The sequence below is a fragment of the Natrix helvetica genome, assembly GCF_964273705.1.
Source record: "Natrix helvetica genome assembly, chromosome: 1".
NCBI lineage: Eukaryota > Metazoa > Chordata > Lepidosauria > Squamata > Natricidae > Natrix > Natrix helvetica.
The window spans coordinates 26,773,471-26,800,900 of record NC_138548.1 but is presented as its reverse complement, the minus strand read 5'-3'; the positions used below and the strand labels follow the sequence as shown (position 1 = coordinate 26,800,900).

Sequence of the window (27,430 nt, the reverse complement as noted above, 5' to 3'; positions counted from 1 at the left end):
TAAAGGTTGGATTTAAAAAAAATGATTTCAGTTACGTTTGTGATTTGGGGCATTCTAGTTACTGTTAAGGGACACAGTGGCTCAGTGGTTAAGACTCAGTGGTTAAGAAGGTCAGCAGTTAGCGGTTTGAATCCCTAGCGCTGTGTAACCGGGGTGAGCTCCCGTTACTTCTCCCAGCTTCTGCCAACCTAGCAATTGGAAAGCATGTAAAAATGTAAGTAGAAAAATAGGAACCACCTTTTGTGGCAAGGTAACAGCGCTCCGCGCGCCTTCGGCGTTGGTCATGACCATGGAGACGTCTTCGGACAGCGCTTCGCTCTTCAGCTTAGACACGGAGATGAGCACCAGCCCCTAGAGCCAGAAATTAGCACACATATGTGAGGGAACCTTTACCTTTACTTTAGTTACTGTTAAATTGCCGTTTTCAACTATTACACACTGCCCAGAGTCCCTTTTGTGAAATGTGGGGCATACTACATAAGTAAAAAAAAATCTGAAAGAATGTTACAGTAAAGGATGGGAAACAATGTCTGTCAAGAGTATACAGGCCCTCTGGTGGCCGAATCTCATTTTCTAAGAGCATAATAATAATAATAATAATATATTTATTTCTTAGCCGCACCCTCTCCCGAAGGACTCGGGGCGGCGTACAACGAAACATTCGAAATAAATATGTAAACAAAACAAACATATAACAAAGGTACACTAAAACATACATACATACATAAGGAGGAGATCGATTGATAAAAACAATTAAAATACTGTATTTAAAACCCCTAGAAATTAAATATAATTAAAATACCCAGTTAAAAACCCGTCAGGAGCGATATGGTTAAATCAAAGTTGAGCCAGGCCAGCTGCTTGGAAAAGGTGGGTCTTAAGCTTAATACGGAAGGAGCGGAGGTCAGAGGTATTCCTAATATCCGGAGGGAGGTCATTCCACAGGGCTGGGCCCGCCACAGAGAAGGCTCTACTCCTAGGCGCCGCCCCACGACATTGTCTAGCGGACGGCACCTGGAGGAGCCCCTCTCTGTGCGAGCGAATTGGTCGCAGGGATGTATGGGGCAGAATACGATCCCGCAAGTAACTAGGTGATAAGAGCTTTAGTATGCTAACTGATAGAATGGGCATCAGGATCTATATTTTGTTATGGAAGTATACAAAGAACTGTAAGGGAAGTTAATATAAATGTAAGTTGAGAAGCTATCTTCTGCCTTCTTATGTAAATATTAGGAGTCAGCTGCCATCTGACTCAGCTTTCATGTAGGAAACATGGGTCTCTTGCTTGCATTTGGTTCTAGCCGTTTTTGGCAACGACCTGATTTTTCTTCCACATTCTGTGGCCAATTGGTTGACAGAGTTGACATGGATTGGTTGGTGGGTGGATGTGAGTTTTATCAGGACTTCAGCCTAATTTATTCTTTTAAATAATTGTACCATATAGTATTTTTGTTTCCCATTCAGCTCCTTTTGGTAAACAGGTGGCTGTATAAATGTATTTAAAAAATAAATAAACTTGCTTCTCACTAGGCTGTTCTTGTAAAAACAACAACCCAACTTTGTTCTATTGTAGATCGCAGCTGAAAATTGCTTTGAAAGACAACATCTCAAGTTTGGTAAGCTCTTTGTTGATATCAAATCAAATGACTTGGCTGCAGCTCATCCTGATGAAATAACCACAGTCTAACTCTCTCTTTGTTTTTTTTTGTTTTTTTTTTGTAGGGTGACAGCAAGTCTCAGGGGCGAAGACATCTCTCAGCCAAGGAGAGGAGGTGAGGAGGCCAGCTGGGACATTTAGATGAGTGTTTTTCCATCTTGGCAATTTAAGAAGTATGGACTTCAACTCCCAGAATTCCTTAGCCAGCAAGGGAGTTGAAGACTATACATCTCAAAGTTGCTACAATTGAGATATACTTATTTACATTTAAATCTAAGTGATAGTTTTGCATCTGCCTGGGTAGTTACAGCTATTGCAAGATGCATTCTTAACCCTAAATGACCCCTTAGATTCCTTTATCTTGCTTTTTTGCCTTCCCAAAGAGGTTTATGTACTATGGAGGCCCACAAACAAGAAAGTTAGTTGTGGACTCCATACTACATAAGCTACAGTTCCTATTGTATGTAGTTATATTGCTTACTACAGTTTTTGCGGCTGCTGTTGCCAGCCTGAGATCTCTGCCTTTCCCTCTCTTCTAAGACTTGGGTTAGTATCCTTGATATTTTGAAATAAATTAGCTAGCTGGCAGAAATTGTATGGAATTCTGCTTCCTCTTAGGGAGCTGAAGAAAAAGAAGCCACCAAGCGACCAGGATGATTCTGATCTTGCAAAAGGGAAGGATGAAGATAATTCTCCTCAGCTCCAGCTTTCTCCCAATGATTGTAAGGGTGCTGGCATGCAGCAGCCAGTGAAGAGGAGACAAAAGGTAAGCTGAACTGTGTGCATATTGGGTACTCCTCAGGTAACCTGATCAGTCAGGTGGGCAAAGCTAGAGATTCTTGGACCACTGAGAGTTCAGCAAGAAACCATGCCACATGTCTACAATCCAACATCACCCAAATATGATAGACATATAGTTCCAAACATTTGGGCCTCACCTGGAAGGCCTCATGATTGTTGTCGTTAGTTGTAAAGTTGTGTCCGACCCATCACGACCCGTGGATGACATTCCTCCAGGCCTTCCTGCCCTCTACCATCCTCTGGAGTCTATTTAAGCTCATACCTACTGCTTCGGTGATTCCATCCAGCCACCTCATTCTCTGTCGTCCCCTTCTTCTTTTGCCCTCAATCTTTTCCAGCATCAGGCTCTCCTCCAGTGAGTCCTTCCTTCTCATTAGGTGGCCAAAGTACTTGAGTTTCATCTTCAGGATCTGGCCTTCTAAAGAGCAGTCAGGATTGATCTCCTTTAGGACTGACTGTTTGATCGGCTTGCAATCCAAGGGAGTCATGATGGGGACAGCCAATTCAGGCTGTTTGGAATTTGTGTGCACTGGGATGCAAAGCTCTTTATTCCTCTTAATGGTGCAATTCTGCAGGGTCACCTGACCTTTTACCTGAATGTTTCAGATATCACTGCACCTTGAACCCTTCTGAGTACTCTGTGGATGCAGGCAAACTGTGCCTGTTTCCAGGCTGCCTGGAAAACCTCAGATCAAGCCTTTCTTCAATGCTTATATCAGTCAGACCTCCTTGAGAATGTCTGCAGTTCACAGTGCGAGGACTGTATTCAATTCAATTCAACCTTTATTGTCAGAGTACAACATGTGTACAATGAGATTGGCTGAGCCTCTCTTCGTGCACCCCCCCAACACAATGCAACTCACAGTGAAAGACAAAAAAAAATTCTCTAGCCCAGTGAATCCTACTAACAAACATCCAGTCCTATTGCACCATGTGAACTTATGGCACATTGCGCCAGCCCCGCAAGCCAATTGCACTATGTTGTTGTAGGGTTATTTTTCATTCAGGAGTCTGACAGTCCACGGATAAAAACTGTTCTTCAGCCTGTTTGCATGGTTGCCCATGCTCCTATATCTCTTTCCAAATGGCAGGAGAATAAAGAAAGGCTGACCAGGGTGAGAGTCGTCCCTGAGGATTTTCCTCACTGTTCTAAGGCAGTGAGCCTTAGCAATGTCATCTAGTGGTATCAGAGGACAGACCACAATGTTTTTGTGCTGTAGTAGATATATCACAAATACAGAAAGCTATATTATCTTTGTTTGTTTGTTTATTTGGATTTATATGCCGCCCTTCTCCAAAAGGACTCAGGGCGGCGTACAACATTAAAAAACATACATCCCAAAAGTTAAAAAGAAATTAAATACATTTCCAAAAAAACAAACCGAATTTAAAAGACAATACATTTAAAATAAGTTAAAAATTAACAGGCCAGGCCGGCTTGCTGGAAAAGCCAACTTTTTAGGGTGCGTCGGAAGGACCGGAGGTCAGGGATTATGCGAAGCTCCGGGGGCAGCTCATTCCAGAGGGAAGGCGCTCCCACAGAGAAGGCTCTCCCCCTGGGGGTCACCAGCCGACACTGCCTGGCCTATGGGATCGTACTGGACGGTGGGAGGCTACTGGTGGCAGTAGGTGGTCTTGCAGGTACCCTGGGCCTAAGCCATGGAGCGCTTTAAAGGTCATAATACCTTGAATCGCATCCGGAAAACAACCAGCAACCAGTGCAGGCCGCTTAAAAGGGGTGTAACATGGGAGCACCTAGGTACCCCCATGACAACCTGCGCGGCCGCATTCTGGACCAGCTGAAGCCTCCGGGTGCTCTTCAAGGGCAGCCCCATGTAGATCTGTGGATTGTTGTGGTTGAAGAGTAACATGTCAGGTTAAAGGCAGTTTGCGAGGAGACTTTTCAATTGCACTCCCTTCTGTTTTTGCCCGCAGAACAAGCTGAGAAAAATCAAAGAGAAATACAAGGATCAGGATGACGAGGACCGGGAGTTGATCATGAAGCTGTTGGGAGTAAGGCAAAAATAGAGTTGACCCCTCTCGCCCCCCTCTTTTAAACATAGTGTGAAATTTGTCTTCTGATCCTTTTGGTCTGCCATATCCAGTCTGCAGGGTCAAACGAGGAGAAACCCAAGAAAACCAAAAAAGGAAAAACGAATCAAGAACCCGCCAAGAAACAGCCCCAGAAACAGAGGAGGGACCCGAAGGCTGCCCAGGGTGCCAGGATAGAAGAATTAATCCCTGAGTTAGAGGGTGCCCCTTTGGAGGAACATTTAGATGACAAGGTAGAATGAATAATGAAGCAATCACGGGTCCTTAAAATGAAATTGAACGGGGTTCCTCCCTTTCTCTTGGTCTTGGCTCGAGTTTGATGTTTTGTTTTCTTTGCCTCTTCCAGGAGGAGCAGGACCAAGACCAAAACATAAATGAGGTAAATTTGAGCTGCTTTATTTCTTTTTTATTTAGTGGGGGGGAGAAAGGATGTTGGATATTCTCAGATTTCTTTATTTGATGGGAGGGCATCGTAGCCTGGGGGGTGAACATGGCTTTTCTGTTTTTGTGAAAACCTCCCCCTCTCCTAGTTGATGGTGCCTTGTTTATTCTAAAACAGGGGGGTTAAACTCGATTTCACTGAGGGCTGCATCAGAGTAGTGTTTGACTTTGGGAGGGGTCCATGGCCAGCTCGAGGTCACCCATTGAGGCTTCGTTTTTGGCTGTGACAGCCTCCTGGAGCCCTCTGCCAGCAAAAACAGAGCCCGCATGCAGCCTCCCTGGACTCCATTTTTGCTGGCAGAGGGCTCCAGGAGGCCGTCACAGTCGAAATTAGAGCCAGGGAGGGTCGGGCGCAGCCTTCCCGAGTCCCTTTTCACCGGCAGAGGGTCTGTGGGCCAGTTCTAGTCACCCCATGGGCCGTATCCTGCCTGCGGGCCTTGAGTTTGACACCCCTGCTCTAAAGGTTGTATCCGGTTCTCTGCTGAATGTACCTGCTCTCTGTGATCACTTAAAAATGACTCATCTCAAGTAGAAAAGAGCTGGTGGTGGAATGTCTATTTTTGACATCCTTCCAAAGTCTTTAGTGCTACACCAGCAATGGAGAAAGTCAGTATGACTTGCAGGGCAAGGAAGGTTTGACCTCAGCCTAAAGAAATCTTCCATCCTGCTCTGCCTGACTTCTGCAGTTCTATCTGTCCTTGCCCATGTGCCTTCAAGCACATCTTTGCAAAAGGTGTCAGAGCCAGGAGATGCTGATGCTGCATTCTCCCCCCCCCCTCCCTTCCTCCTCATTTCTTTAAAGAAAGACTCAAAGAATTAGGCAGCTAATTCCATATTTCTGGATCCTGTTCAGTTGTAGGGATCCCAATCAATTGATGTTTCACTGTTAGCTTAAAAATATCGTGGAGCGTCATCTGAATGGAAACGTTGAACGTGTGAGGGAAGGAAAGTCTAATTTGTTTCCAGCCATCTTTGTCTAATGTTTGGATTTCTGGGCTTGTGAGATAAATTAGTACAAAAAAGACATGAATAGCTATAGCACTTAGACTTATATACCGCTTCACAGTGCTTTACAGCCCTCTCTAAGCGGTTTACAATGTCAGCATATTGCCCCCAACTATCTGGGTCCTCATTTTACCCACCTCGGAAGGATGGAAGGTCGAGTCAACCTTGAGCCGGTGAGATTCGAACTGCCAAACTTCTGGCAGCAGAAATAGCCTGCAGTACTCTAGTAACTACTGCGCCACCATGACTCACCAATGCCGCATTGCTTTGCAGTCCAATCAGTTGCAATATTAATGGACAATAACACCTCTTTGCAAAATAAGCACACCCTGTTGTAGTGAGAGCAGCTGAACATCCACAGTTAGTCTCCGGCTTCCCTTTGTATGATTTCACCATGTTCATCCTTTGCTGCATCCAGGAGGGGACAGCTCTGTTTGATTCTCTGACTGGGCAGCCTCACCAGGAAGACATCCTCCTCTTTGCTGTTCCAGTCTGTGCACCTTACACTGCCATGGCCGGTTACAAGTGAGTGTCATCAACTATTGGCATGGGTGTACCTGCCCAGAGAAAGCTATCTTCCTATTAAAATCATGCTTGTTTTTTTCTCTTAAGATATAAAGTCAAGCTGACACCAGGCACTCAAAAGAAAGGGAAAGGTAATATATATTCCTTCTTGTGGGCGTTTCAGTCATTTGTCCTAGCTGTATAGTACGAAAACTCATTCTCTCATAACCTTTAATTGGGTGAAAGTGTTTATAGGACAATTAGTTTTCCATCTGGGTACCTCAAAGGGGATAACTCATAGACTGCGTTGAAAATATGGAACCCATGGCTTCCATGAAGTTTGTTAGGGATGTAACCCTAGGCTTGGCTTGGCAATGTATATAAGCTATGATTACTGTTACTTTAACTGCTTAAGAGATGTAATTGGTTTGTTACCTCAAGCAGTCATAAGAGGGAGCCAGAATGGCTGTTAGCTCTCTGTTTTGTTAGAAGCTGATTGGTGTATACTGAGGTATTGTGGTTTGCTACTGTTTAGCTATACTTTGTGTGTTAGACTGACTATTTTGATAACTGGATTACTGAACCGTGTATGACCTGGACTGTTAACCGGACTCTGAATACCTCTATATTTCTACATAGTAAACTACTATATTTTTATACTATTCAGTGTCTCTGTAAGCTGGTTTGTGCGTGTTATTCCATATCACTCTCATTACGCTTCTCTGCATACTCTCCTAACGGGGAGCTTAATTACTTAACAAAGTTGACATTTGGCAAATTTTAAAAACCATTTTATGAGGTAAAAAGTAATACAGAATGTCATAAAACATTCCTGTAGTCAACTCCTGATGTTTGACAGTGCTATACAGTTCAACATAGATTGACTTTTCAAAGCAGGTAGGTTTCTGAATATCTTCCTGAAATTTTAAAAAGTTTTCAAGTACTTTACAATGAAAGCATTGAGGAACCTGGTAAGAAAATATATTTGAAACATTGGCTGGTTAATTATTAAAGCCCTTTAGTAGAAGTGCTGATCAGCAAATGTGTATTTTAGCTTGTCCATTAATAATTTGCTTTCACACATTTTCTCTCTGCTATTGACCTGTTGACAGTATCTCCTTTCCTCTTAAATTCTGTTTTATTTACATGGATACATACAATGTTCTGTCTTTCTACTCAAATTAAACATTAACATAATTTTAAAAAAAACAAAAACTGCTTTCCCCCAAGATGCATCTGATGCTGTCTTCTGAGCTGAGAAGGTATAGAAAACCTATGGGGATGTTTGCAAGAATTCCTCTCAAAAGATAAACTGCTTATCTGCCTTGTGTTGTTTTCTGTCATAACAGCTGCAAAGACTGCTTTGCATAATTTCATGCAGTCCAAGGAATCGACTACAAGGGAGAAGGATCTCTTCCGCAGTGTGAAGGTAAAATCTTGCTTTTGCAGGCACAGCGCTAATCTACGGTCGTGCATGAGAGTGGGCAATATTTGCTTGTAAAGCGAGGGTTGTGGGAACAAAAGGAAAGAAAAATCGGTTGTAAACTACCCGATTGAGACTCTTGTTTTTTTAAAGTTGAAAATTAGGGGAATGAATGATATCTTGCCGAAAACATTGGGATTGGGTGTGAGTGGCGGGCTGTTAAGACTAGCCCAGGGGTCGGCAACCTTAACACTCAAAAAGCCACAAGGGTTCTAACCGGAAGCCCCCCTGTTCAATTCTGGAGCCGACCGGAAGTCTGGTTCCCTCACCATAGAGTCGTCTCCTAGCATAGTGTCCTTTTTCCTCTGCTGACCAGAAGACTAGTTTCCCCACCATAGAGTCTCCTCCTAGCATGGCATCTTTTTTCCTCTGCTGACCAGAAGTCCAGTTTCCCCACCATAGAGTCTCCTCCTAGCATGGCATCCTTTTTCTTCTGCTGACCAGAAGTCTGTTCCCCCACCATAGAGTCTCCTCCTAGCACGGCGTCTTTTTTCCTCTGCTGACTGGAAGTCTGGTTCCCCCACCAGAGTCTCCTCCTAGTGTGGCACACTTTTTCCTCTACCTGTCCTAACTGAAAGCCCTATCAAATTGTGGAGCCCACTGGCGACAGGGAGCCACAGCAGAGGGATGAAAGTGCCACATGCGGCTCCAGAGCCGTAGATTGCTGACTCCTGGACTAGCCCATCCCTCCTAAATGAGAATACAATTTCATCTCAGAAGTGTCTTCATAGGGAAAAAAAAGTTATGTAAGATTGTTTTGGAAAACTACAGTTGGGATTAGCGATAAGGAAGAGATCCTACCTGCCTTAGAAAGTTAACTGGATCTCAAGTTCAAGTAGGAGCACTTAGAAATTCTTCATTTGACACCAGCAGTAGGGATATATTTAAGATATTCCTCTTTATGGATTAGGAAATCCACAATAGCCTTCCAGATTAGGAAAATTCATAGGCCAATGGGCCTATAATTTTAAGTTCCTTAAATTTTTTGTCAACTATAAAGAAGTTTGCCTGGTATTTGCTGCTTGTTTTAGCACCTGGCTTTCCTGCTGCTAGAAAAATGATGTAAGAGTACTGTAAGATCATAGCTAATCAAGAGGGACATGTGATTCTTTTGCATAGGATACTGACCTATCCCGGAATATTCCAGGCAAAGTGAAGGTGTCGGCCCCTAATCTCCAAAATTTGAAAAAGAAATGATATGAACTATGGACAACTTCAAAAGCTTGCATCTTTGGATTATGTTGCCCAATGATGGGAGCAATGACAGGATACATCATCACTGGAGCACCTTTCTGTTTTGTTAATAAAATCTACTACTGATCAAATGATTACAATTGCTGTGCTTTTGCTCCCTCCTGTGTTTTAAGGTAACTTCAGTTTCTTCCTAGAAAGTAAATTTTGGGAAGTGCTTATGGTTCAGCCTGTTACAACCCTTGATTCTTTGTGACCAACTGGGCTCCGTGTTACATTTCATTTTTGTACTCTTGCTACAGCATAGAGCTGATTTTTTTCACTTCATCTTCTTTTGCTAGATTGTCTTTAGATGATTGATTGTCTTTATTGTATTAGAAAGCGGCCTCCAATCTTTTGGGTACCAGGGATGGCTTCCATAGACAGCGATTTTCCCACGGACCAGGAAGGCATGGTGTCATATGCTCCTGCACATGCACAGATGAGGCTTTGCTCACTTTGGTCAAGTACCTGGCGGCACTGGTCCGTGGACCGGGGGTTGGGGACCCCCGTATTAGGAGACCATGTGGATAATTTTAAAAATTTAGCATGAACTTGGATGATGCATTTAATACATGTTTAAAAGAAAATTAATTATTGGCTTAGGTTCCATACTTTCCATTGTGATTAGAAACTTCAAACCACCATTCTCCCGAAGTCCCATTCCAGAATATGCTTCTTAGTATTGGAGGCACTGGATGCCAAAACAGTATTCTTTACCCTTTCTCAGAAATCAGGAGTAATAGAAACAATTAATTGTGGGGCAAACTGTTAATTTTGCATGTAAGGCAATGCTGCGTTGAAGATCCCGGACCCTAGATTTCATAAACATGGGGTTGTGTTATATGGAATAAAATGCGATCTTACACAAGGCTTCTGGTACCAGTGTAGAAGAAATAGCGAGTCTCTCCACAGTTTCATTAAATAATATCATTTATTGCAACCAAATTTTACACAAAAATAGGTTCTCTTTCTAAGCTATTCACATGCAGTCAAAAGACATCAAAGCAATGTGGCCACTAATTACAACACAAGAACATTTAATCTATACAAATTTCATTTTGTCATTCAGGGATGGTAAAATTATTACATCTTTTTATAGAAAGGCCATCTATATACAGTATGACCAGTGAAGATTCTCCCTATGATCCAGATGTGTTGTTACTACCAAAGCGTTGGTTGAGTCTGTGGAGCAGGTGCTTGGGAAGGCAGTGCCAGGAATTGGCCAGGATTTCTTTGAAGCACATAACAGTCTCTAAACACAATCTGGAGAGAAGTAAATGAAAAGAAACTTAAAATTTCAGACAAATTGTTGTTTTTCTGATTCCTACTTAATGTCATACAAATGCACGGTCAAGTGTGATAAGAAAAGCTATCAATTTCTATTGAATTTTATTGTATTTGTTGAACACTGAAGGTTTCTTAAGGCAACAGATACAAGCAATCTTAGACTGAATAGAAAAACACATCATCTACTCAATGGTCTGCTTCATGAATTTGTAGAAGGCACAAGTTTTAGGGAACTGGCCTAGACTAGAAATTTTCTCAAGAGATCTGTCAGCTTCCTGCCAAAATAAATAAAGCATTTATTATTGTTGTCATAGTGCCAGATTTATAGCCTCAAATTCTCATTTTGCATATTTATCAAAGGAAAGAGCAGTTTAAAGTGTATTAAAAATACCTTGCCAGGGATTTGGGTTGAAGAGAAAACACAAGTATCTCATTACTATGTGCCTGAAAGCAAAGAAACAATCAATTAGAACGGAAATTTCATGACTGAGAAGCTCAATCTACAATTCACAAAGAAGAGAACGGAATGCTGAACCTGGATCAGAAAGTTTAAATCCTAGCCTTTAGATAGCTTCTCAAATAAGTTACCTCACAAGGTGCATGAAGACAATAAATTATGATGCTCAGACTTCCTGCACAAAAGGCAGAATAAAAGAAGGGAATCAATGAAGAATTGGGTTATTTATTGTAAATCTCTGTGACTCAGTAAGTGAAAAATGCTAATGAGCAATGGTTATAGTCTTTGGAACTCAAACACTTTCACATATACTGCAGTTCAGTCTTCCACTCAGGCTCACATTGTGGCCACCAGCTGCCAACTCTCCCACATCAATTGGTATGTATGCAAAGATTTATTTCCATGATTTCTATAGCTAAGAAGCAACACTTATCCTCTTAGATAATGCATCCTCGGTGCTTTCATGAAACACAAATACAGTTTCAGCAAGATAGTCTAGGACAGAAGTCTTAGTATGAAAGAACATTGATGGGAGGAAATAGCCATGCAACTACGGCTCTGTATCAAACAGAATTTATGAACAGAATAGAATAGAACAGAACAGAACAGAATAGCTTTATTGTCACTTTGTACACTAATCGGCATACATTAAAATGAAATTTCATTGCATACAGTTCTCAAAAGATCACCACCTCCAATATACACTACACAATAGCAAAATAAGTACAAAATTATGCATATACCCACATATATGACACATAGAAACAACACAGTCTAATAAAAAAGATCATCAATTAAGTACCTTCAGGAAGTCATCCAACTTGAACCTGATCCCCACTGTTAACAGGTTAAGGAGAACATTTATGGTGGCTGATGTCATATGCTAAATAAAACAGTGGCTGAAGTGTTGCCTTTTTCTGCTCTTATGATTGCACTGCTAGATGGAAAGAAATGGGCAGGCTGCCTTGAACTCAGGCCTGAATGCACTGCAACAGATTGGTGGAATCATCCCTTAGTAAAAATGGGCCAGAGAGTTTCATATATTGCTATTCTTATCAGCTGCTTTGTGCTCTACACTCAGTCAAAGCTCAGAACTGAAAAAAAATCACATAGACTTGAAAAAAAGAACTTACTGCTTTGTGATGGGCAAGTAAATTGCTAGCACAGCCCCCAAAGACGATCACTTCTCCCTCATCGCTTGCACAAGCAGTGTGCCAGAGTCTGTAAACAGAACATTTGCAGCATTGAGAATGCAACAGGACAAATACAAAGGAGTCAAGGGCACAAGAGTCTGTGAGACTATTCACAAATCACAGCAGTAACTACAGCTTCCGTTGCAAACTACAAGCTAATTAAAATTGGATTGGGGGGGTACATCAACACCACCATCAAATGTACAGTGATAGCAACTGGAATTTACTGTATTAGATTCCATTTTTCTATAGGTTCTTATATTCTGCTCACAAATGATAAATAATAAACCAAGAAAATGCATAATTTGGTTTTTTTGCAGCAGTGTGCCATAACTGCTTCACAATATTTCATTTTTAAAAAACCTCTCTTGCATTCGATAGTAGTAGGGACTTTGAAAACATAGAATTGTGGAAAAAGCTTAATATTCTCAACCATTCTCCCCAGTTATGCTGCAAAAGATGCTGCTCGGGGTGGCAAAAATATAAGACAGGTAAACCAACAAAACATTTTTCTGAAGGTTAATACATTGCAGCATTTTTCAAACTCGCCAAATTTAAGATATGTGGGCTTCAATTCCAAGAATTCCCAGGCCACACGAATTTAAGTTACCAAGTTTGAAAAAACGCTGCTGTACTGTAACAACTTTTTGTTGACTGAAGACAAGATGCATGACAGTTGGACACATGAAGCTGGGGGAAGGTTGCTGTAGTGAATTTGGGATGTAGAAATGCAATACTTTTGCTACTGTCTTACCGGGGTTTCTCTAAGTAGTTGTGTTCAAACTGTATCCATTCATTTTTACTGATGCAATAGATCCAGGCATCACCTGCAATGCAGAGAGACTTTTAATTGAGAAGGCATGTTTTCAGTGCTGCCCAAAGGAACTAGGTTGGTCACAAGATGGTCTAAAGTACAGATTTAAGAGGTATTACCTGAGACTCTGGGCTCTCATGAGAGGACCTACCACTGCTAGCACAGGGCTCAAGGGCTACATATCGTATTTTTCAGAGTATAAGATGCACCTTTCCCCCCCCAAAAGAGAGGGTGAAAATCTGGGTGCGTCTTATACACTGAATACGGCATTTGTGGCCTCCCCAAACCCCATCCCCTTCACCAAAGGGGACGTGCAGAGGGTTTTGGAGGCGTGCAAAGGGTTTGGGAGGCCTGCAAAGTGCTTCTGGGGGCTGGGGAGGGCAAAAACAAGCAAAAACAGGCCATTTTTTGCTCATTTTTGCCCCCTCCCAGCCCCCAGGAGCACTTTGCTGTTTTTTGCTCATTTTTGCCCCCTCCCAGCCTCCAGGAGCACTTTGCAGGCCTCTCAAACTCTCTGCATGTCCTGTTTTTCACAAAAAATGAAGCGTGCAGAGGGTTTGGAAGGTCTGCAGAGTGCAAAAACTTTTTTTTTTAAATTCAAAATCTTGATGCATCTTATATTCCACAAAATACAGTATTTGAAGGCCAACTACAAGATGCCTCATGTAACTATATTCCTCTCATTAATTTAATTTATTTCTTAAATAATTTGGAATCCTCCTCCCTAGCAAAGAAATTACCATGAAATCATCATCCTCTTTTAACAACCCCATAATCCCTTGCAGGGTGGTGTCTAGGCAACTGAATGGAGCTTAGTGTTTACTGGCTGGAGGTCCTTCCTGTCGCCAATGCTGAGGTTTGGATTTTTCTTCTCGCAATCAGGAGGCTGTGAGTTCAATCCTAGCTAGAGCCAGTTGTTTCTCTCTCTGGGCACACTGAGAATGTATCTGCTGAACAAAACTCCACATTGGCGACAGGAAGAGCATCCGGCCATTAAAACACTCTGTTAGCTCCATTCAATTGCCCAGACTCCACCCCGCAAGGGATTATGGGGTCGTTAAAAGAAGATGAATGATTTAAAGGGACTTGTGAAATCATCAGATGGAAGCAAAAATAAATCCAAGGCATAGGATTAAGGATTCTTCTCCCCAAAACCCAATAATCTCAGAAATTGAAGCTGGTATCTACGCTTCTAAAATTTACTTACTTAGTGGCTGCTTGTCAGTTGTGAAGCCACCAAAGAGGAAGAGATGATCTGAGGAAATGGTGGTTAAAGAATGCCAAGATCGTCCAACAGGGCAAATGCCCTGCACAACTCTATGGGGGTGGAGAAGAACACACCAAGTAAGACAGGGGTGTCCAAACTTGAGAACTTTAAGACTTGTGGACTTCAATTCCCAGAATTCCCCAGCCAGCATGGCTGGCTGTGGAATTCTGGGAATTGAAGTCCACAAGTCTTAAAGTTCCCAAGTTTGGACACCCCTGAAGTAAGAAAACCAAGGGCAATTCATAGATCGAGAGAGAGATCCATCAAGATAAAGGTGAGGAACATCTACATTGTGGAAATTCCTGAAACCCAAATACTTTTCTGGACGTAGTTAGGTTTTCGAAGAAAATTCCGTATGCTGTGATTCGTCTAAAACTGTGTGATGCTGCAAATGGAGCCCTGGAACCGTTTTCAAGAAAAAAAAAGTACAGAAAATATTTCCCTGGAAAGGTCCTAGCTGTCATCCCCAAAAAGTCTAATGGGAGAAATGGCCAAAACCTTAGAAATTACCTAGAAGGGCAGGATATAAATCTTGTAAAATGAAACATTCCATGTTGAAAGGAAGCACAATTAGGAAAGGGAAGAAAGACCTACTTACATCTCCTGCCATTCCCATGTTTCCAGATTAAGAAAATAAAGATCGTTCATTCTAGATTCCTGAGAAGAGAGGGAGAGATGTGGGTTTAGTGCAGTTGGTCCTCCAAGGGGAAACTGTACCTCCATTCTGCATTCCTACTCACTCGATATCTGCCTCCAAAGACATATCCTCTGTTTCCAACTGTAGCACATGCATGGGCTGCTCGGGGTGATGGTGATTTACCCTGGGAGGGGAATTCCAGAAAATATTATTCTGAAGGCAATTGAGAAAAGGGAATATAACAGAATTCCTCAACCTTTCTGGCTTTGCGCAACGGTGGGACGGAAGAGGGAAGGGATGGCTCTGTGCATGTGCAGCTGGCAAGCATGCACAGCTCCATTTCCATGAGTGACATGCACGCATGCACGCCTGTCATGCAAATGGAGCACGCTTGCACGCGCTCATCCACTGTTCATGCAAGTGGAGATGCGCATGGGTGTGCGTTCGCCCACTGCCTCCATGGCCCGGTTGCAAACAGCTCACGGCCTAGTGGTGGGCCACCGGCCCAGAGGTTGGGAACCCCTGGAATATAACATTGTCCCAAATGTACTCTTTAGATCAGTTTTCTTCAATCTGATGTTCTCAACATATATAGAACTAAAACTTCCACCACTCATACTAAAAACGACCAATGGAGTTTCAGTTTAACACATCTGGAGAGGGCTAGGTTAGGGAAGACACAGGGAGTCAAAAGGTAGTCCTCAATTTGTGGCCGATTGCTTACTGATCGTTCAAAGTTAAGATGGACCTCCTTGGTATAAAATTGTGTCTGTCTCCCCTTTGTTTCTCAGGCCACTAACAGAAAAATACCTCTTCCACATATAACATAGTTTTATCTCTGCAGGAGCCCTGAGAGATAAACCAGCAAACAGGGAAATGGTACCATTTTTATAATTAACAACACAATAACAAAAAACCAGCCGGGGGGACGGGACGGGACGGGATTGAGAAAGCATTGCTGATATAAATCTACTAGAAGCAAAGGTAAGAGTTGAACTGGGACTGTTACTGTTAATTACCACACCATTGGAGCACTTTAAATATACACCAACAGGAAGATTGGTGCCCAGGTGATCCACATTGGGAGAATGGCAGGATCCTGGACATTTGGCAGATTAAAGCTGCCCCAGAGAAATTTATTTGAGGGTTACCGTAGTCACAGGCTGGCTCCAAGTAAATGACTCCGTATCTAGGACATGTACGTGATTGTTCCACCCTCTGGGAAGACCGGAATTCTAGACCCAGAAATGGACACAAAGTTATCATGTTTTCTACAGCCAAACATTTCAACCTTTCTAACTAAAGTAGCATATCTAGAATTATTTTTAAATCATTCCTTTTTCTTGACTTGTGAGTTGTATTGCAGATATTCAAATTGGCAGAAAGGCCGTCAAGCTGAATGAAAAATGCTGCCTGAGGGTACATTCGGTTCTTTTTGTAATTTTGTGGGGGTTTTAACACCTGGCCTAGTATGGAAGCAATTTGCTTTCAAAATCATAGATGTTTTTAATCATGGTTAGCTGCATCTAGAAGGAAGTGAGGGAGGAGCAGAGGTGGTATTCAGCTGGTTTGGACCGGTTCGGGCAGACCAGTAGCGCTGACGATCAGTTGGCCCCGCCCACCCGCCACCGCCTATCCTGTCCTTTATTTCCTGCTTTCTAGCTCATCTCAATCATGCGGCACAGCTGATTTCCCCCCATTCGCCCTTCTACTTACCATTGCTGACTTGGAAGGTAAGCAGCAGAGCTTCTAAATGCTCCATTTTTAGTGCTGCGCGCAAGCGCTTTAGGTGCGTACGCGTGCAAAATATGCACTCACTGAACCGGTTGTTAAACCGGCAGCATCCCACCTCTGGGGAGGACATGCTGTCTCACTGCATATCAACATTTCTAGACAGTTTAAGATAACCCCCCAAATGAAACAAAACTGAATTCGCTTCTACGAACAGAATTCTTGAATAACCGCACTGTCTTAGATGACAAGTTTTTCTTATTTGCTAAAATCAGGACTAGGAAGGCAGCAATGCAGGCAGCAATTTCTCAAAGTCTTTCGAATCCTTCATTTTAGCAGAGATTAAATTCTGAATAGTTCCTAGGCAAAATCCTTTGGGGGATAAATTTGGTCTTCCTGTTACTTAGAACCTTTTGGGCCCCTTTGAAAAGGAATCTCCTTTTCTCAAATACATGCAAAATGTAACCAGCAAGCTGACTTAAAAACAAAGCCTGCATTTATTGTTGAGATGTAATTCTTTCCAAACGATTTCATGAACACAAAGATGGTAAGGAGAAACACATCTTTGCCAAGTCGTGCCTGAGTTCCAACTTTCTGTTTTAAAAAATCCAGCTCAGAAAAATAAAATGAATTACCCAAAAAGAGGTTTCGTCAAACTCAAATGTTCCAATCTGCTCCACATCAGGGTAATAGCCATAGCCACCAAAGAATATAAGCCTGTTCAAAAAGATATAAGGGAAAAAAATCAACCACAACAATAAACTATCATGATAGATTACTGTCATTATAATATTTTATATTCAGTAGAGATTTTGCATTTAAATTAGAAGAACCATTTTTGGTCCATGTTTTGTGAATAAACAAAGGGAATAGGGAAGGGAATCCAAATGACTAACTATGAGATTAGATGATTTCATCTTTCCAAATTTGTTTGACAAGTTATCCTATATAATTGTTAGTGAGTATGACTACTGGGGTTTATGGCAGTTGCAGTACAATACACCTAAAAGTATGAGAATGATATTTCAAATGCAGTTTTTCAGATTTTTTTTTACATATTTCAAAAAGACGTTCAAGATTGCAATAGTCTTTTTAATCTTCATAAATGGCTTCTAACAGAGAAATTGGGCAGGACATATTACATGCTACCTTTTTCGATATCAAAAATTCTCAGCGGTTTAGATTAATTCTATAAGTGAAATGAAACCTATGCAATGTACGCATTTGTGCTGATAGTTTCAATTTGTGCTGATAGTTTTAATTAATGTGTTGTTTTAGATGACTCTTTCCTATCAGTAACTCCAACATTTAAATTATTCTCAAATATTGGTAAGCTGTATTGGTTTTTAGATTTATGTTTACATTAGAACCCCTGTCACCACTTAGAAATTGTTACATACAAAATGATCCAATTACAAGAATAAACTGAGAAAAATGAGCAAAGCATTTCCATTTTCATTCCAACGTTTAAACATAATATAAAAGTTCATTTTTCTGATATTTTTTAAAAAATTTAAGTAGCAGAATATAACACACAAATGTTTCCAAGAAAAATAACAGATTTTGGAATAGTTGATGGTTGCTTCTTTCTTTTTTTATAAAGTTTTTTTTTTATTTTTTTCATTTTCATAACATATAATCACATGTATACTATTACATAGCCAACATCATATTGTATTATTAATGTTTACATCAATTCATCTTACCATCAACTCCCAAAAACAATTATTGGCTCTTCTGCTCTCCATACACCGTATTTGTACCTTACCCATCACTTTGTTCTTCCTCTCTCCTCCCCCTCCCTACTTCCTTTCTTCCCTCTGTCATCTTTCCCTTCTCTACTTCCCCTTCCTCTCTCCCCTTTCCACTCCTCATTTCTCTTTCCTCTCCCCACCCCTTGCCTTCTCTCCTATCCCTCTCTTCTTCCCTTACCTCTCTCCTCTACTTCCCACTCTTCATTCCATTTACTTGATGTATTTACTTGGTGCTTACTTATTTCTATAAACCCATACTCCGAGCTTGTCTTTTGATGATGGAGGAATACCCTGGCAGTCCACTCTGACCCACTGCAACACTCCGTCATTTGATCTGGAATTTAGCATGTAGAACTGCAAAGAAATAAAGAGACAGATCTTGGACTTCCAATTCCATGGCAAAAATGAAGTCTCATCTCTGTTGGATTATGTCAAATCAATTTAGAGCTCCTAATTCTCAAAGCCCCCAAACTCAACAGATATGATGAATTTATTAATTTGTAGCAGTAAACTTCATTTCATACTGAGGCTGTTAACTTCTGCATCAAACCTTCCTTCCCAAAACCCAATCCAGCTGGCAAAAGAAGTAGAAGTCTGTGAATCAATTTCCCAAATATGTACAAAGGACAAGTAAGTTTACAAGAAGCCAAACACGAAGAGGAGCATTTCCTCTGACAAAAGCAATAGAAAAAAGGGTTATGGATAGAAAGAGATTAGGTTTAGGGAATATATTTTGGGGAGACAGGAAATAGAAAATGACAGGCAGCTAAAACGTCAGAGATGTGCAATCCATCTTAAAAACTGTAATAACATTTGGAAAGAGTTTTATTACTACTTTACTACTGGAACATATTTTATTATTATGAAACTTGTTTGAGGACAAACATGTGATAACTCTCACCAAGAAACTCTCAGAATATGTAGAAGAAAATCTTTGTATGAAAAATAATCTTGATTTCATTAGACTACTATACAGTCTGAATTGTATCTGATAGATCAGATGAAAAACTTTCAACAATTTAACTTGAAGAAAAAAATGCAAAATACAAATAAATAAATAAATAAATATACAATACAACTTTCTCTAAAGATCCCCAAAGCCCATTTGATCAGAACTCTTTTTGGGTTTACATTTATTTATTTATCTAATATATCCATCATGCTGTTCCCTTTCAGGTATGGCATATAGTATCATTAGTAACATTATGCAAACCACAGAAAGGAAATAAGAAATAGAACAAATAAATTAAAGGCATGAGAGAAAAAAATACATTTGATTAGACAAAACCATTCGTTCTTCTTCTCCATTTCTATCTTTGTACAACACCCTTGCTTCAACCACATCTGTATACCACTTTGTTCTTTTCATTTCTCGTCTCTCTTTTTGGAGATCACCACTCAACTACAACATCCTTAATCTTTACTTTGCTATCAACCCTTTGCCTCTTCTTATATCTACGTGTTCGGTGTTTCAGTCCTAACTCATTCTCTCCATGGGGCCAAACCAACTCAATGTACACCTTCCTAGCGGTCACTCCCAATGCCCATCCATTCTTAACATCGTATCTTCTTGTTTTATTACACGTATTTATTTGTATGCTGCCTTTATTATTTTACAAATAATTCAAGGCAGCGAAAATATCCAACACACCTTTTTTCTCCTATTTCTCCCACAACAACAACCCCGTGAGGTAGGTTGGACTGAGAGAAAGTGACTGACCCAAAGACCCCCAGCTGGCTTTCATGGCTAAGGTCAGGGGTGTCCAAACTTGGCAACTTTAAGACTTGTGGACTTCAATTCCCAGAATTCCCCAGCCAGCTGGCTGGGGAATTCTGGGAATTGAAGTCCACAAGTCTTAAAGTTGCCAAGTTTGGACACCCCTGGCTAAGGTGGGACTTGAATTATGGTCTCCTGCTTTTTAGCCTGATACCTTCACCTCTATACCAAACTGGCTTTCTACATGCTCACTGAATTCATCTTATTTTTATGCCTCTCCTGAGATATTTATTTTTCTCTTCCACATAACAATATGGATACCAGCACACTCTTATTCCCAGCCATTTTTGCTTCTTTCAATGAAGACGTATTGCCACAGTGGACCACACAATTCCCCGCTTCTTGGCTCAGGTAGAGATCCTGGTCATTATTTCTAAAACTTTTATGGCTGGGGTCTGCAGTATCTTGAGACTATCTAGTCCAGGTGCAATCTGCCCACCTAATACATGCTAGTGTATCTTGTGGGCTCCCACCCTCAAGAAGTTAAGGGGGTGGAGATCAGGACAGGTGGCAAAACCCTGACTCAGGAGTAACTTGCTTCTTACAGAGATGAAGATAGCTGCCACCCTATTAATGTTCAGAGAGGCAGTGAGAATTAGGCTCTTTGGAATAGAAAAACTTTTAACTGTGAAGATAGCAGGCCAAGAATTTCCAATGCTATTATGATAGGTTTATAATTGATTGGTGTGTCTTTATGCCCATAAATCCCTAGAGTCCATGGGGTAAGCAGCATACCATTAATCTATGTATTTATTTGATTTCTATGGTTATCCACCTTGCAACAATAGCTGTATAACATAAATATAATGAAATCACAGAGGTACTTACAATGTACAGTGGTTCTGGGACATGCAATGAGTATCAAAAGCAATGAGGCCCAAACAATTTTTCCCCATAAAGAATAATGTAGTGAGTCACAAGGCAGCTGACACTGACAAATTCTAGCTTGTGCGTTGAGTACTAAAGAAATGAGGCCCGAGTACCGGGACAAAATTTTCACGTCAAAATGTATTGAGTACCAAATTCAATACATTTCAAAGCAAATGAATATCAAGGCACCACTGTACTGATACCCTCAGGATGTATTCATAATACACACAAAAAAACAATCAGCCACCCCAAAATGGGGCAATGAATTCTCTTTCAATTTGCATATGGTTCTTTAACACATTCTAAACACTTGATAAGAGATTGCCATTTGGGGCAAAATTGCAGGGATTTTTTGTGGGGAAATCGGAAAGAAAAATAGAACATTCACAGATGGATCAGAGAGTTTGAGACCTTCCCAGTCACTCACCTTATTTGTGTTGCCACAATCATGGTGCCCTCCGAACAGATAAAAAACCCTGTCCATGCAGACAGCACAGCTTCCTGACATAGATGGAGGCACATCTCCCGTGGTTCTGTGTTTTGTCCTTAGATGGAAGAGGCAAAAAAAAAATGAGCTTGAATCAGACAACTTTTTATCTTCAATGTTTAGCTGTCCTTCACAACATTGGGAATCAATTTGATACACTGCTTATTTAGCACATACTGATTAGAAGCTAGTCTGGCCCAGCAGCACCTGCCTTCCCCAAAATACAGGGCTTTTTGTCCCAGCTTATCATTTTGCGATAGGTGCCTCGGTAACAATATTATTTTTCAGGATGCCATATGAACAGAAATCACATCTTTTAAAATTCAAATGTAATTAACAGAGAACAAACACAGCATAAGCAAAGTATGATTAGATTGGTTTTAAACAGAATTAAAACATTGGGGGGGGGGAATGTATTTCTGATATTAAAGGAAATAAAGCTAGGTTCCAAGCAAACTCTTTGGGGGAATGAATTCTACAATTATGACACTATAAAAATGCTCTCTGCCACAGACCACTTTATATAGCAAGTATACCTGGGTAGGAAAAGTAGACTGAAGGAGTCCTTGGGTGCTTTGGTATCAAGCCACAAAGGACTTTAAACAAATCCATCAGGCAATAACCTTATGAGAACTGAATCTGCCCATCCGGTCTCTTCACCGAGCAAGGATCTAGTGAATCTGCAAACTCTGGCTGATATGGCAGCCCTTCTCTTGTAAGATCCCTGCAGGGTGGAATACTTTCTCCATGCCTGCACCCCACCCCCAAGGAATTTGAAAGCAAGCCCCTCATAAAATCTTTTTCTATGAAGCATTAAAGTTGATAAGCAATGGAAGGAGATACAAGTAGTCCTCAATTTACAACAGCATTTACTGATTGTTCAAAGTTACATCAACACTGAAAAAAAGTGACTCATGACCATTTTTCACACTTGCGACCCCTGCAACATCCCTGTGGTCACATGATCAAAATTCAGATGCTTGGCAACTGACTCATATTTATGACAGTTACAGTGCCTTGGGGTCATGTGATCAGCTACTGCAACCTTCTGACAAGCAAAGTCAGTGGGGAATCCAGATTCACTCAACAATCGTCTTACAAGATTGACAACTGCACTGATTCATGCAACAACGGCGGCAAGAAAGGTTGTAAAAATGGGGCAAAATTCACTTAACAAATGCTTCGCTTAGCAATAGAAATTTTGAGCTTAATTTGATAGTCGAGGACTACCTGTAATGTATTTTTAAATTAAAGACTTTATAAAATTGAATTGAAATAATTTTGAAAGAAAGAAAAAAAGCTGTTGTTATATTGTTTCAAGTAGGTTTCCACCGGCAAAGCTTCTCTTTTTCCCTGGCCTCTGCTGTTGATATGGCATCCTTTCTCATGCCCATGTTTTGCAACTGAATCCCTCCATTTCCTACCCAGAACTAGGGTAGAAAGACAACTGTCATTAATCTTGTGAAACGTTTCTCTGACTCCTTCTAAAAATCAGTAATTGCATGACAATATCTGTCTACACAATTCCATCCTCTGATCGAAGAAGTGAAGGGTACCCATGGAAGTCATTCAAGTGCCTTACCATCGTTCAGTTTCCATGTTATAGATCCAGATTTCATCTCTTGGCAGATAGAAGTCATAAATGCCCCTCACTTGAGCATTCTGAATCAGGAAGGAAAGAAGAAGACACTGCAGCTTAATAAAATATAGCAACGGAGAAGCATCCCAAACTTTTTATGCTAGTTACAGCACACAGACTACTTATCCCTTACCCTCAAATATATATTGAGAAGCATATCATTTCTGGGCTATAGGAAATGCCAGTCCTATTCCCTCAAATCATTTATACCTGGCTTTTTATTTTCATCTCAACATATCAAAATATAGCTTACAATTTTTAGCCAAGACAAAATGAAGGGAATGCTTATCAAATGCAAACACACAAAATGGTGGGATAACTCTTATTTTAGAAGACGGAAGCAGTTTAAAATTAAGATTAAAAAAATAAATACATTTGAAATGTATTTCTGTATCAGCATGCAACAGGGATTGCACCAATTTGCATATTACCAAAATCCACCTTCGATGTCTTGCACCTTTTATCAATGAAGCATAATCGCACTGTCCTCCTGGACACCATTGCATGACTCCACCTCCATTATTGTCTAATGTTACATTTCATAAGAAAGCTAGAGTTCTTTTTTATCCCTCACCTTATATCCGCCCCAAACAAACATGCATTTTCCATCAGTAACAGCCACATGACCACTCCGTTCAGGTGGGCTGCCCATGTTCAGCTGTTCCAAATTTTCCTCTGATTCAGGCAGATCTTCCTCTGCTGGCAATTCTTCATTGTCATCTGCCATACTGATAATAGGATATTATCCTTCAAAAACAGACAGAAAGGAGGAATGGATTGTGGTAATTTCAAATATGCTTAACAAAAAGTTAGCAGAAAAAAACCTTCTCAAAGCTATTTCCTCCATCTGTACTAAGATATGACACTGTAAATTGAAAAATGTTTTCAGGAGTCCCAGAAAACTAACTTTCACCTGCTTTTCTTGTACGTAATAACTTTCAAATTTCCTAGGGTTGGTAGAGATTGCTTATCTTGAGAAACCAGATTTTTTTTTACATCAGCAGGACCAAAGCCTGCTATAGTTTAGTCTAAAGGTAGTACTGGCTTAATAACCATTTTTTTAGTGATTATTGAAAGTTATGACAGCACTGAAAAAAGTTACTTACAACAGTCATAGCATCCCCACAATCATACAATTGTGATTTGGGTGCTTGGCAACATCACACATTTACAACCATAACAGCAACCTATGATCGCCATTTGTGACCTTCCCAGCCAGTTTCTGACAAGCAAAGTCAATGGGGAAGTTAGCAGGAGGTTGCAATTGTGGTCATGCGATGTATCGCTTAATGACTATGGTAAAAAGGTTGCAATATAGGGTGCAGTCATGTAATGTCTCTTTTAACATGCACAGCTAAACAATGAATTTTCCAGTTCTTATTGTGGTCATGAGTCAGGGACTACCTGTATGCACTTTAGAACTGCATTTGCTTTTCCAACTTTGCAGACTGCATAGGCACTGTACAAGAAAAAAAACACCACGACAGTTTTGAATTAGACTGATTTTTAAAAGACTTGTCTTTTAAGTGCAGCACCAGATTGAACATATTACAATAGTCTTGATACTACAACCAGGCCTGAATCCTGACTGAAAGGGGGCCAAATAATCCAATTCTTCCTGGATGGTCTGGAACTATAAACCAATTATTTTCTCAACAACCTTCACTAGGGATGGAATGTTGGCAATTAGGCAAAAATTGTCTCAATCCATTGGGTCCTGGGGTAATTTCCTCAACTTGTTATGTTTGTTCCATGTAAAGATAAAATATGTCTCAAAACAGTGAAGATTACGAAAAGAAAAGAAAAATAGTCCATAAGAATTTTCATGCATGACCAAGATATACAATCCCAAGAGAATGCACATTCAGAATTCTTTAACTTCCAATAGGGAATCTTTATCAAAACTGAATTAACACAAAGTCACCCACGCAGCTCTTCTGCATCCCACAATAATAATAATTATTATTAATAATAATAATAATAATAATAATAATAATAATAATAATAATAATAATAATAATAATAATAATAATAATAATAATAATAATAATAATTTAATTATGCTGAGATTCTTATTCAGGACTTCTCTTGTAAACCACAGTGGGCATCATCAGGAAGAAAGCAGAAACAATGAGAAAATACAGAATACGATTAATCAGAGATGCTCTAAAAACCTTCATCTGCTTAACAACCGAGGCTGTTACCAATGCTTTCAATAGAAAAATCAACCTTGGGCCAGAAAAAGATGGAAAGCAGGTGAGGGGGAAAGGAAAAGCTGGTTTTCAACTATTTTGTTTTTCTAGTCATGAAAGAAACCTGAGTTTCCCACCATCGTTGTCAGCCTGAAAACTGAAAGGTTGTGCGTCGATGAAACAAAAGCACAACCCAAGCAGCCATGAAATCTTTGATGTTGACACGACCTTAAACACAGCCTCTTCTATGGTGTATTTTCATGGATACCCTTCCTCCCTAAACCCAAAATGAAGGAACAACCGTTACGTTTCCCTTCACGGGGCTCATGTTTTAGGGTCACGTTGGGCTCCTTCTTAAAATGGGGACTGTTCCCTAAGGCGCCACTTTCCCTCCCTGCTTTGACTAGTATCTCCACCTCCTCGTTCTTCTGCGGAGCGAGCTTTAAAGAGCGGGACGCCGTTAAACGTCAACCGCTTTATCAGCTCACTGATTTCACGACTGCCCCCACCCCATTTCCCTCCCCTCAATTTAAGGTGAAGTGGAGGAAGAATCCCTTCCCCAGCCCTCCGCCTTACTGTATGCCGGGTCTTTCAGACTGTCAACATTCGCCGACGCAGAGCAGACATCCGCCACACCCATTGTCAGAGGCCCCGCCCCTCTGGCCTTCCGCTTTTCCTCCCTCTTCAGGCCGGGCGTGGAATTGCTTCCCTGGAGGTGTTCCTGTGAGATGTTTATCCGTGGTTTTAGGCAAGCCCGGATTTCTGATTTCTGTGACAGCGCGGTGGTCTAAACGGGAATCGGCGTCTCACGTTAATCCCAAAAGCCAGCTTCTAGGATTTTTCGCGGGATTTGGCGAATTAATTTGGCGTCCCCAACATTAGGTAGAAAGATGCGGCTGTATTAGTTCTGGGCTGGCGGCAGATTATTAGTGATGTTAGTAGTAGTGTAAGTGAATGGATTGTTAATTTGTTTTATTGTTATTTCTGCCTTGTGGTCCAAAATCATTTTGCCAGCTTGTGTTATTAGGTACCATGCCCTGCAGAGGGGAGCCTTTTGCTTTTCAACATCAAACTGCTTATTAATATGAGTGAATCCGGCTGCAGAGCTGAAATGCATAAAATACGAGCAACTGTATACACTTGGCTGAAAATTATTCTGAACTGCGGAGGTTTGTCAATTGTACAAAACAAGATCATTGTAATAATTTTAATTTTTTGGGCAATCTCAAGCTACATTCCAGGAAATGCATGTTAGCTGTGGCCAAACTTTTACAACACATACATCTATGACTTCTCTTAACATCTAGCCATAAAAATTTGAGATTATTGATATTACTAAAAGTCATATTGGAATTATTGGAAAGCAGAATTTAGTCCATCCCAATTGGGGAAACTTAGGAGTTACAATAGAAGGTCTGGTTCTTGGTTAATGTAAACAAAAACAAGAGTGGATCTGGTTAATATTTGCATGCAAAAGCACAAGCAACTCCTTAGATTAGTAAACTGAAAAAACCATTCAGAAGCAATGCAAACTCTTTTATCCATGCTAAGAAAAGTGCATGTATGTGACTACGACATCAGAAATAATTCAGCCGAATTTTCTTGATTTGCATTAGTTTTAAGATGCTTCCCTCAAAATGGTGAGAAATTATACCAATAATTTATCAATGATGTTCAGAGGCAATAAGTTAAGTGTGAACCAGAGAATGCACTTTTGCCTACTTTGCTGTATTCAGTGACATTGCACTTGAGGTCCTTATCCGCACCAGCAATAGGATCAGTCCGACTGAAGGGGAAAAATGAAACATGAAATAAAATGCTGCAATTGAGTGCTCCTATTCAGAGGCTTGCTCTTTTTTAGGCACTTTTCAATTCTCCCTTCAAATTTTCTTAAATGACTGTTCCTAGGATTCCATCTTTCCTTTTCAACATGCTTTTTTGCAGAATCCTTCAAGCTTTTCCTAATATTTACAGGAAGAAATAAGGACACTATAACGTCTCTGCACAGTATTCAAAGCCAATCTCCTTTTAAAATTGATTTTAGCTTGAAAGAACACTGTTTAGCATTTTCCACTTTGATACTCTTTTCAATACCTGTTGAATCTATTTAAAATCAAAATCATCAAAACAAACCTGAAATTAGCAAATA

General features: G+C 40.6%; 2 protein-coding genes across 5 annotated transcripts in view; one reads left to right on the top strand and one right to left on the bottom strand.

Annotated features, from left to right (window-relative positions):
- The window catches only part of NEMF (nuclear export mediator factor), a 33,523-nt gene extending 24,246 nt beyond the window's left edge, over nucleotides 1-9,277 (top strand). The window contains exons 24-33 of the mRNA XM_081934175.1: nucleotides 1,574-1,616; nucleotides 1,723-1,772; nucleotides 2,276-2,423; nucleotides 4,394-4,471; nucleotides 4,564-4,743; nucleotides 4,857-4,889; nucleotides 6,375-6,481; nucleotides 6,569-6,612; nucleotides 7,810-7,889; nucleotides 9,063-9,277. Of these exons, the coding sequence (XP_081790301.1) occupies nucleotides 1,574-1,616; nucleotides 1,723-1,772; nucleotides 2,276-2,423; nucleotides 4,394-4,471; nucleotides 4,564-4,743; nucleotides 4,857-4,889; nucleotides 6,375-6,481; nucleotides 6,569-6,612; nucleotides 7,810-7,889; nucleotides 9,063-9,140 (841 nt within the window). The 3' untranslated portion in view covers nucleotides 9,141-9,277. The remainder of the gene's footprint in view (nucleotides 1-1,573; nucleotides 1,617-1,722; nucleotides 1,773-2,275; nucleotides 2,424-4,393; nucleotides 4,472-4,563; nucleotides 4,744-4,856; nucleotides 4,890-6,374; nucleotides 6,482-6,568; nucleotides 6,613-7,809; nucleotides 7,890-9,062) is intronic.
- An 811-nt stretch (nucleotides 9,278-10,088) lies between these two features.
- KLHDC2 (kelch domain containing 2) lies at nucleotides 10,089-26,007 on the bottom strand. 4 transcript variants are annotated; one of them, XM_081937870.1, is made up of 15 exons: nucleotides 25,858-25,930; nucleotides 24,494-24,548; nucleotides 23,664-23,836; nucleotides 23,033-23,112; nucleotides 21,391-21,508; nucleotides 18,555-18,670; nucleotides 17,198-17,279; nucleotides 15,983-16,066; nucleotides 14,935-15,015; nucleotides 14,793-14,851; nucleotides 14,135-14,244; nucleotides 12,868-12,940; nucleotides 12,054-12,141; nucleotides 10,855-10,907; nucleotides 10,089-10,439 (listed from the first exon to the last, which is right to left on the bottom strand). In XM_081937870.1, the coding sequence occupies exons 3-15, from the start codon at nucleotides 23,814-23,816 to the stop codon at nucleotides 10,316-10,318; spliced, it is 1,221 nt and encodes a 406-aa protein (XP_081793996.1). In that variant the 5' UTR covers nucleotides 23,817-23,836; nucleotides 24,494-24,548; nucleotides 25,858-25,930; the 3' UTR covers nucleotides 10,089-10,315. The 4 variants fall into 4 exon arrangements, with proteins under 4 accessions (XP_081793996.1, XP_081793997.1, XP_081793998.1 ...); XM_081937871.1 differs by lacking the exon at nucleotides 25,858-25,930 and adding an exon at nucleotides 25,583-25,738; XM_081937872.1 differs by lacking the exon at nucleotides 25,858-25,930 and adding an exon at nucleotides 25,698-25,715.
- Nucleotides 26,008-27,430: the final 1,423 nt, after the last annotated feature.

What these genes read in the sequence shown, in the direction of transcription:
- KLHDC2 (XM_081937869.1), bottom strand. Translation starts at nt 23,816, where the DNA reads ATGGCAGATGACAATGAAGAATTGCCAGCAGAGGAAGATCTGCCTGAA. An exon ending in TTGTTTGGGGCGGATATAAG is followed by an intron (nt 23,113 to 23,663) that starts GTGAGGGATAAA and finishes TTCCTGATTCAG; the next exon opens with AATGCTCAAGTGAGGGGCAT. An exon ending in TACTTGCCCATCACAAAGCA is followed by an intron (nt 10,908 to 12,053) that starts GTAAGTTCTTTT and finishes CTTTGCTTTCAG; the next exon opens with GCACATAGTAATGAGATACT.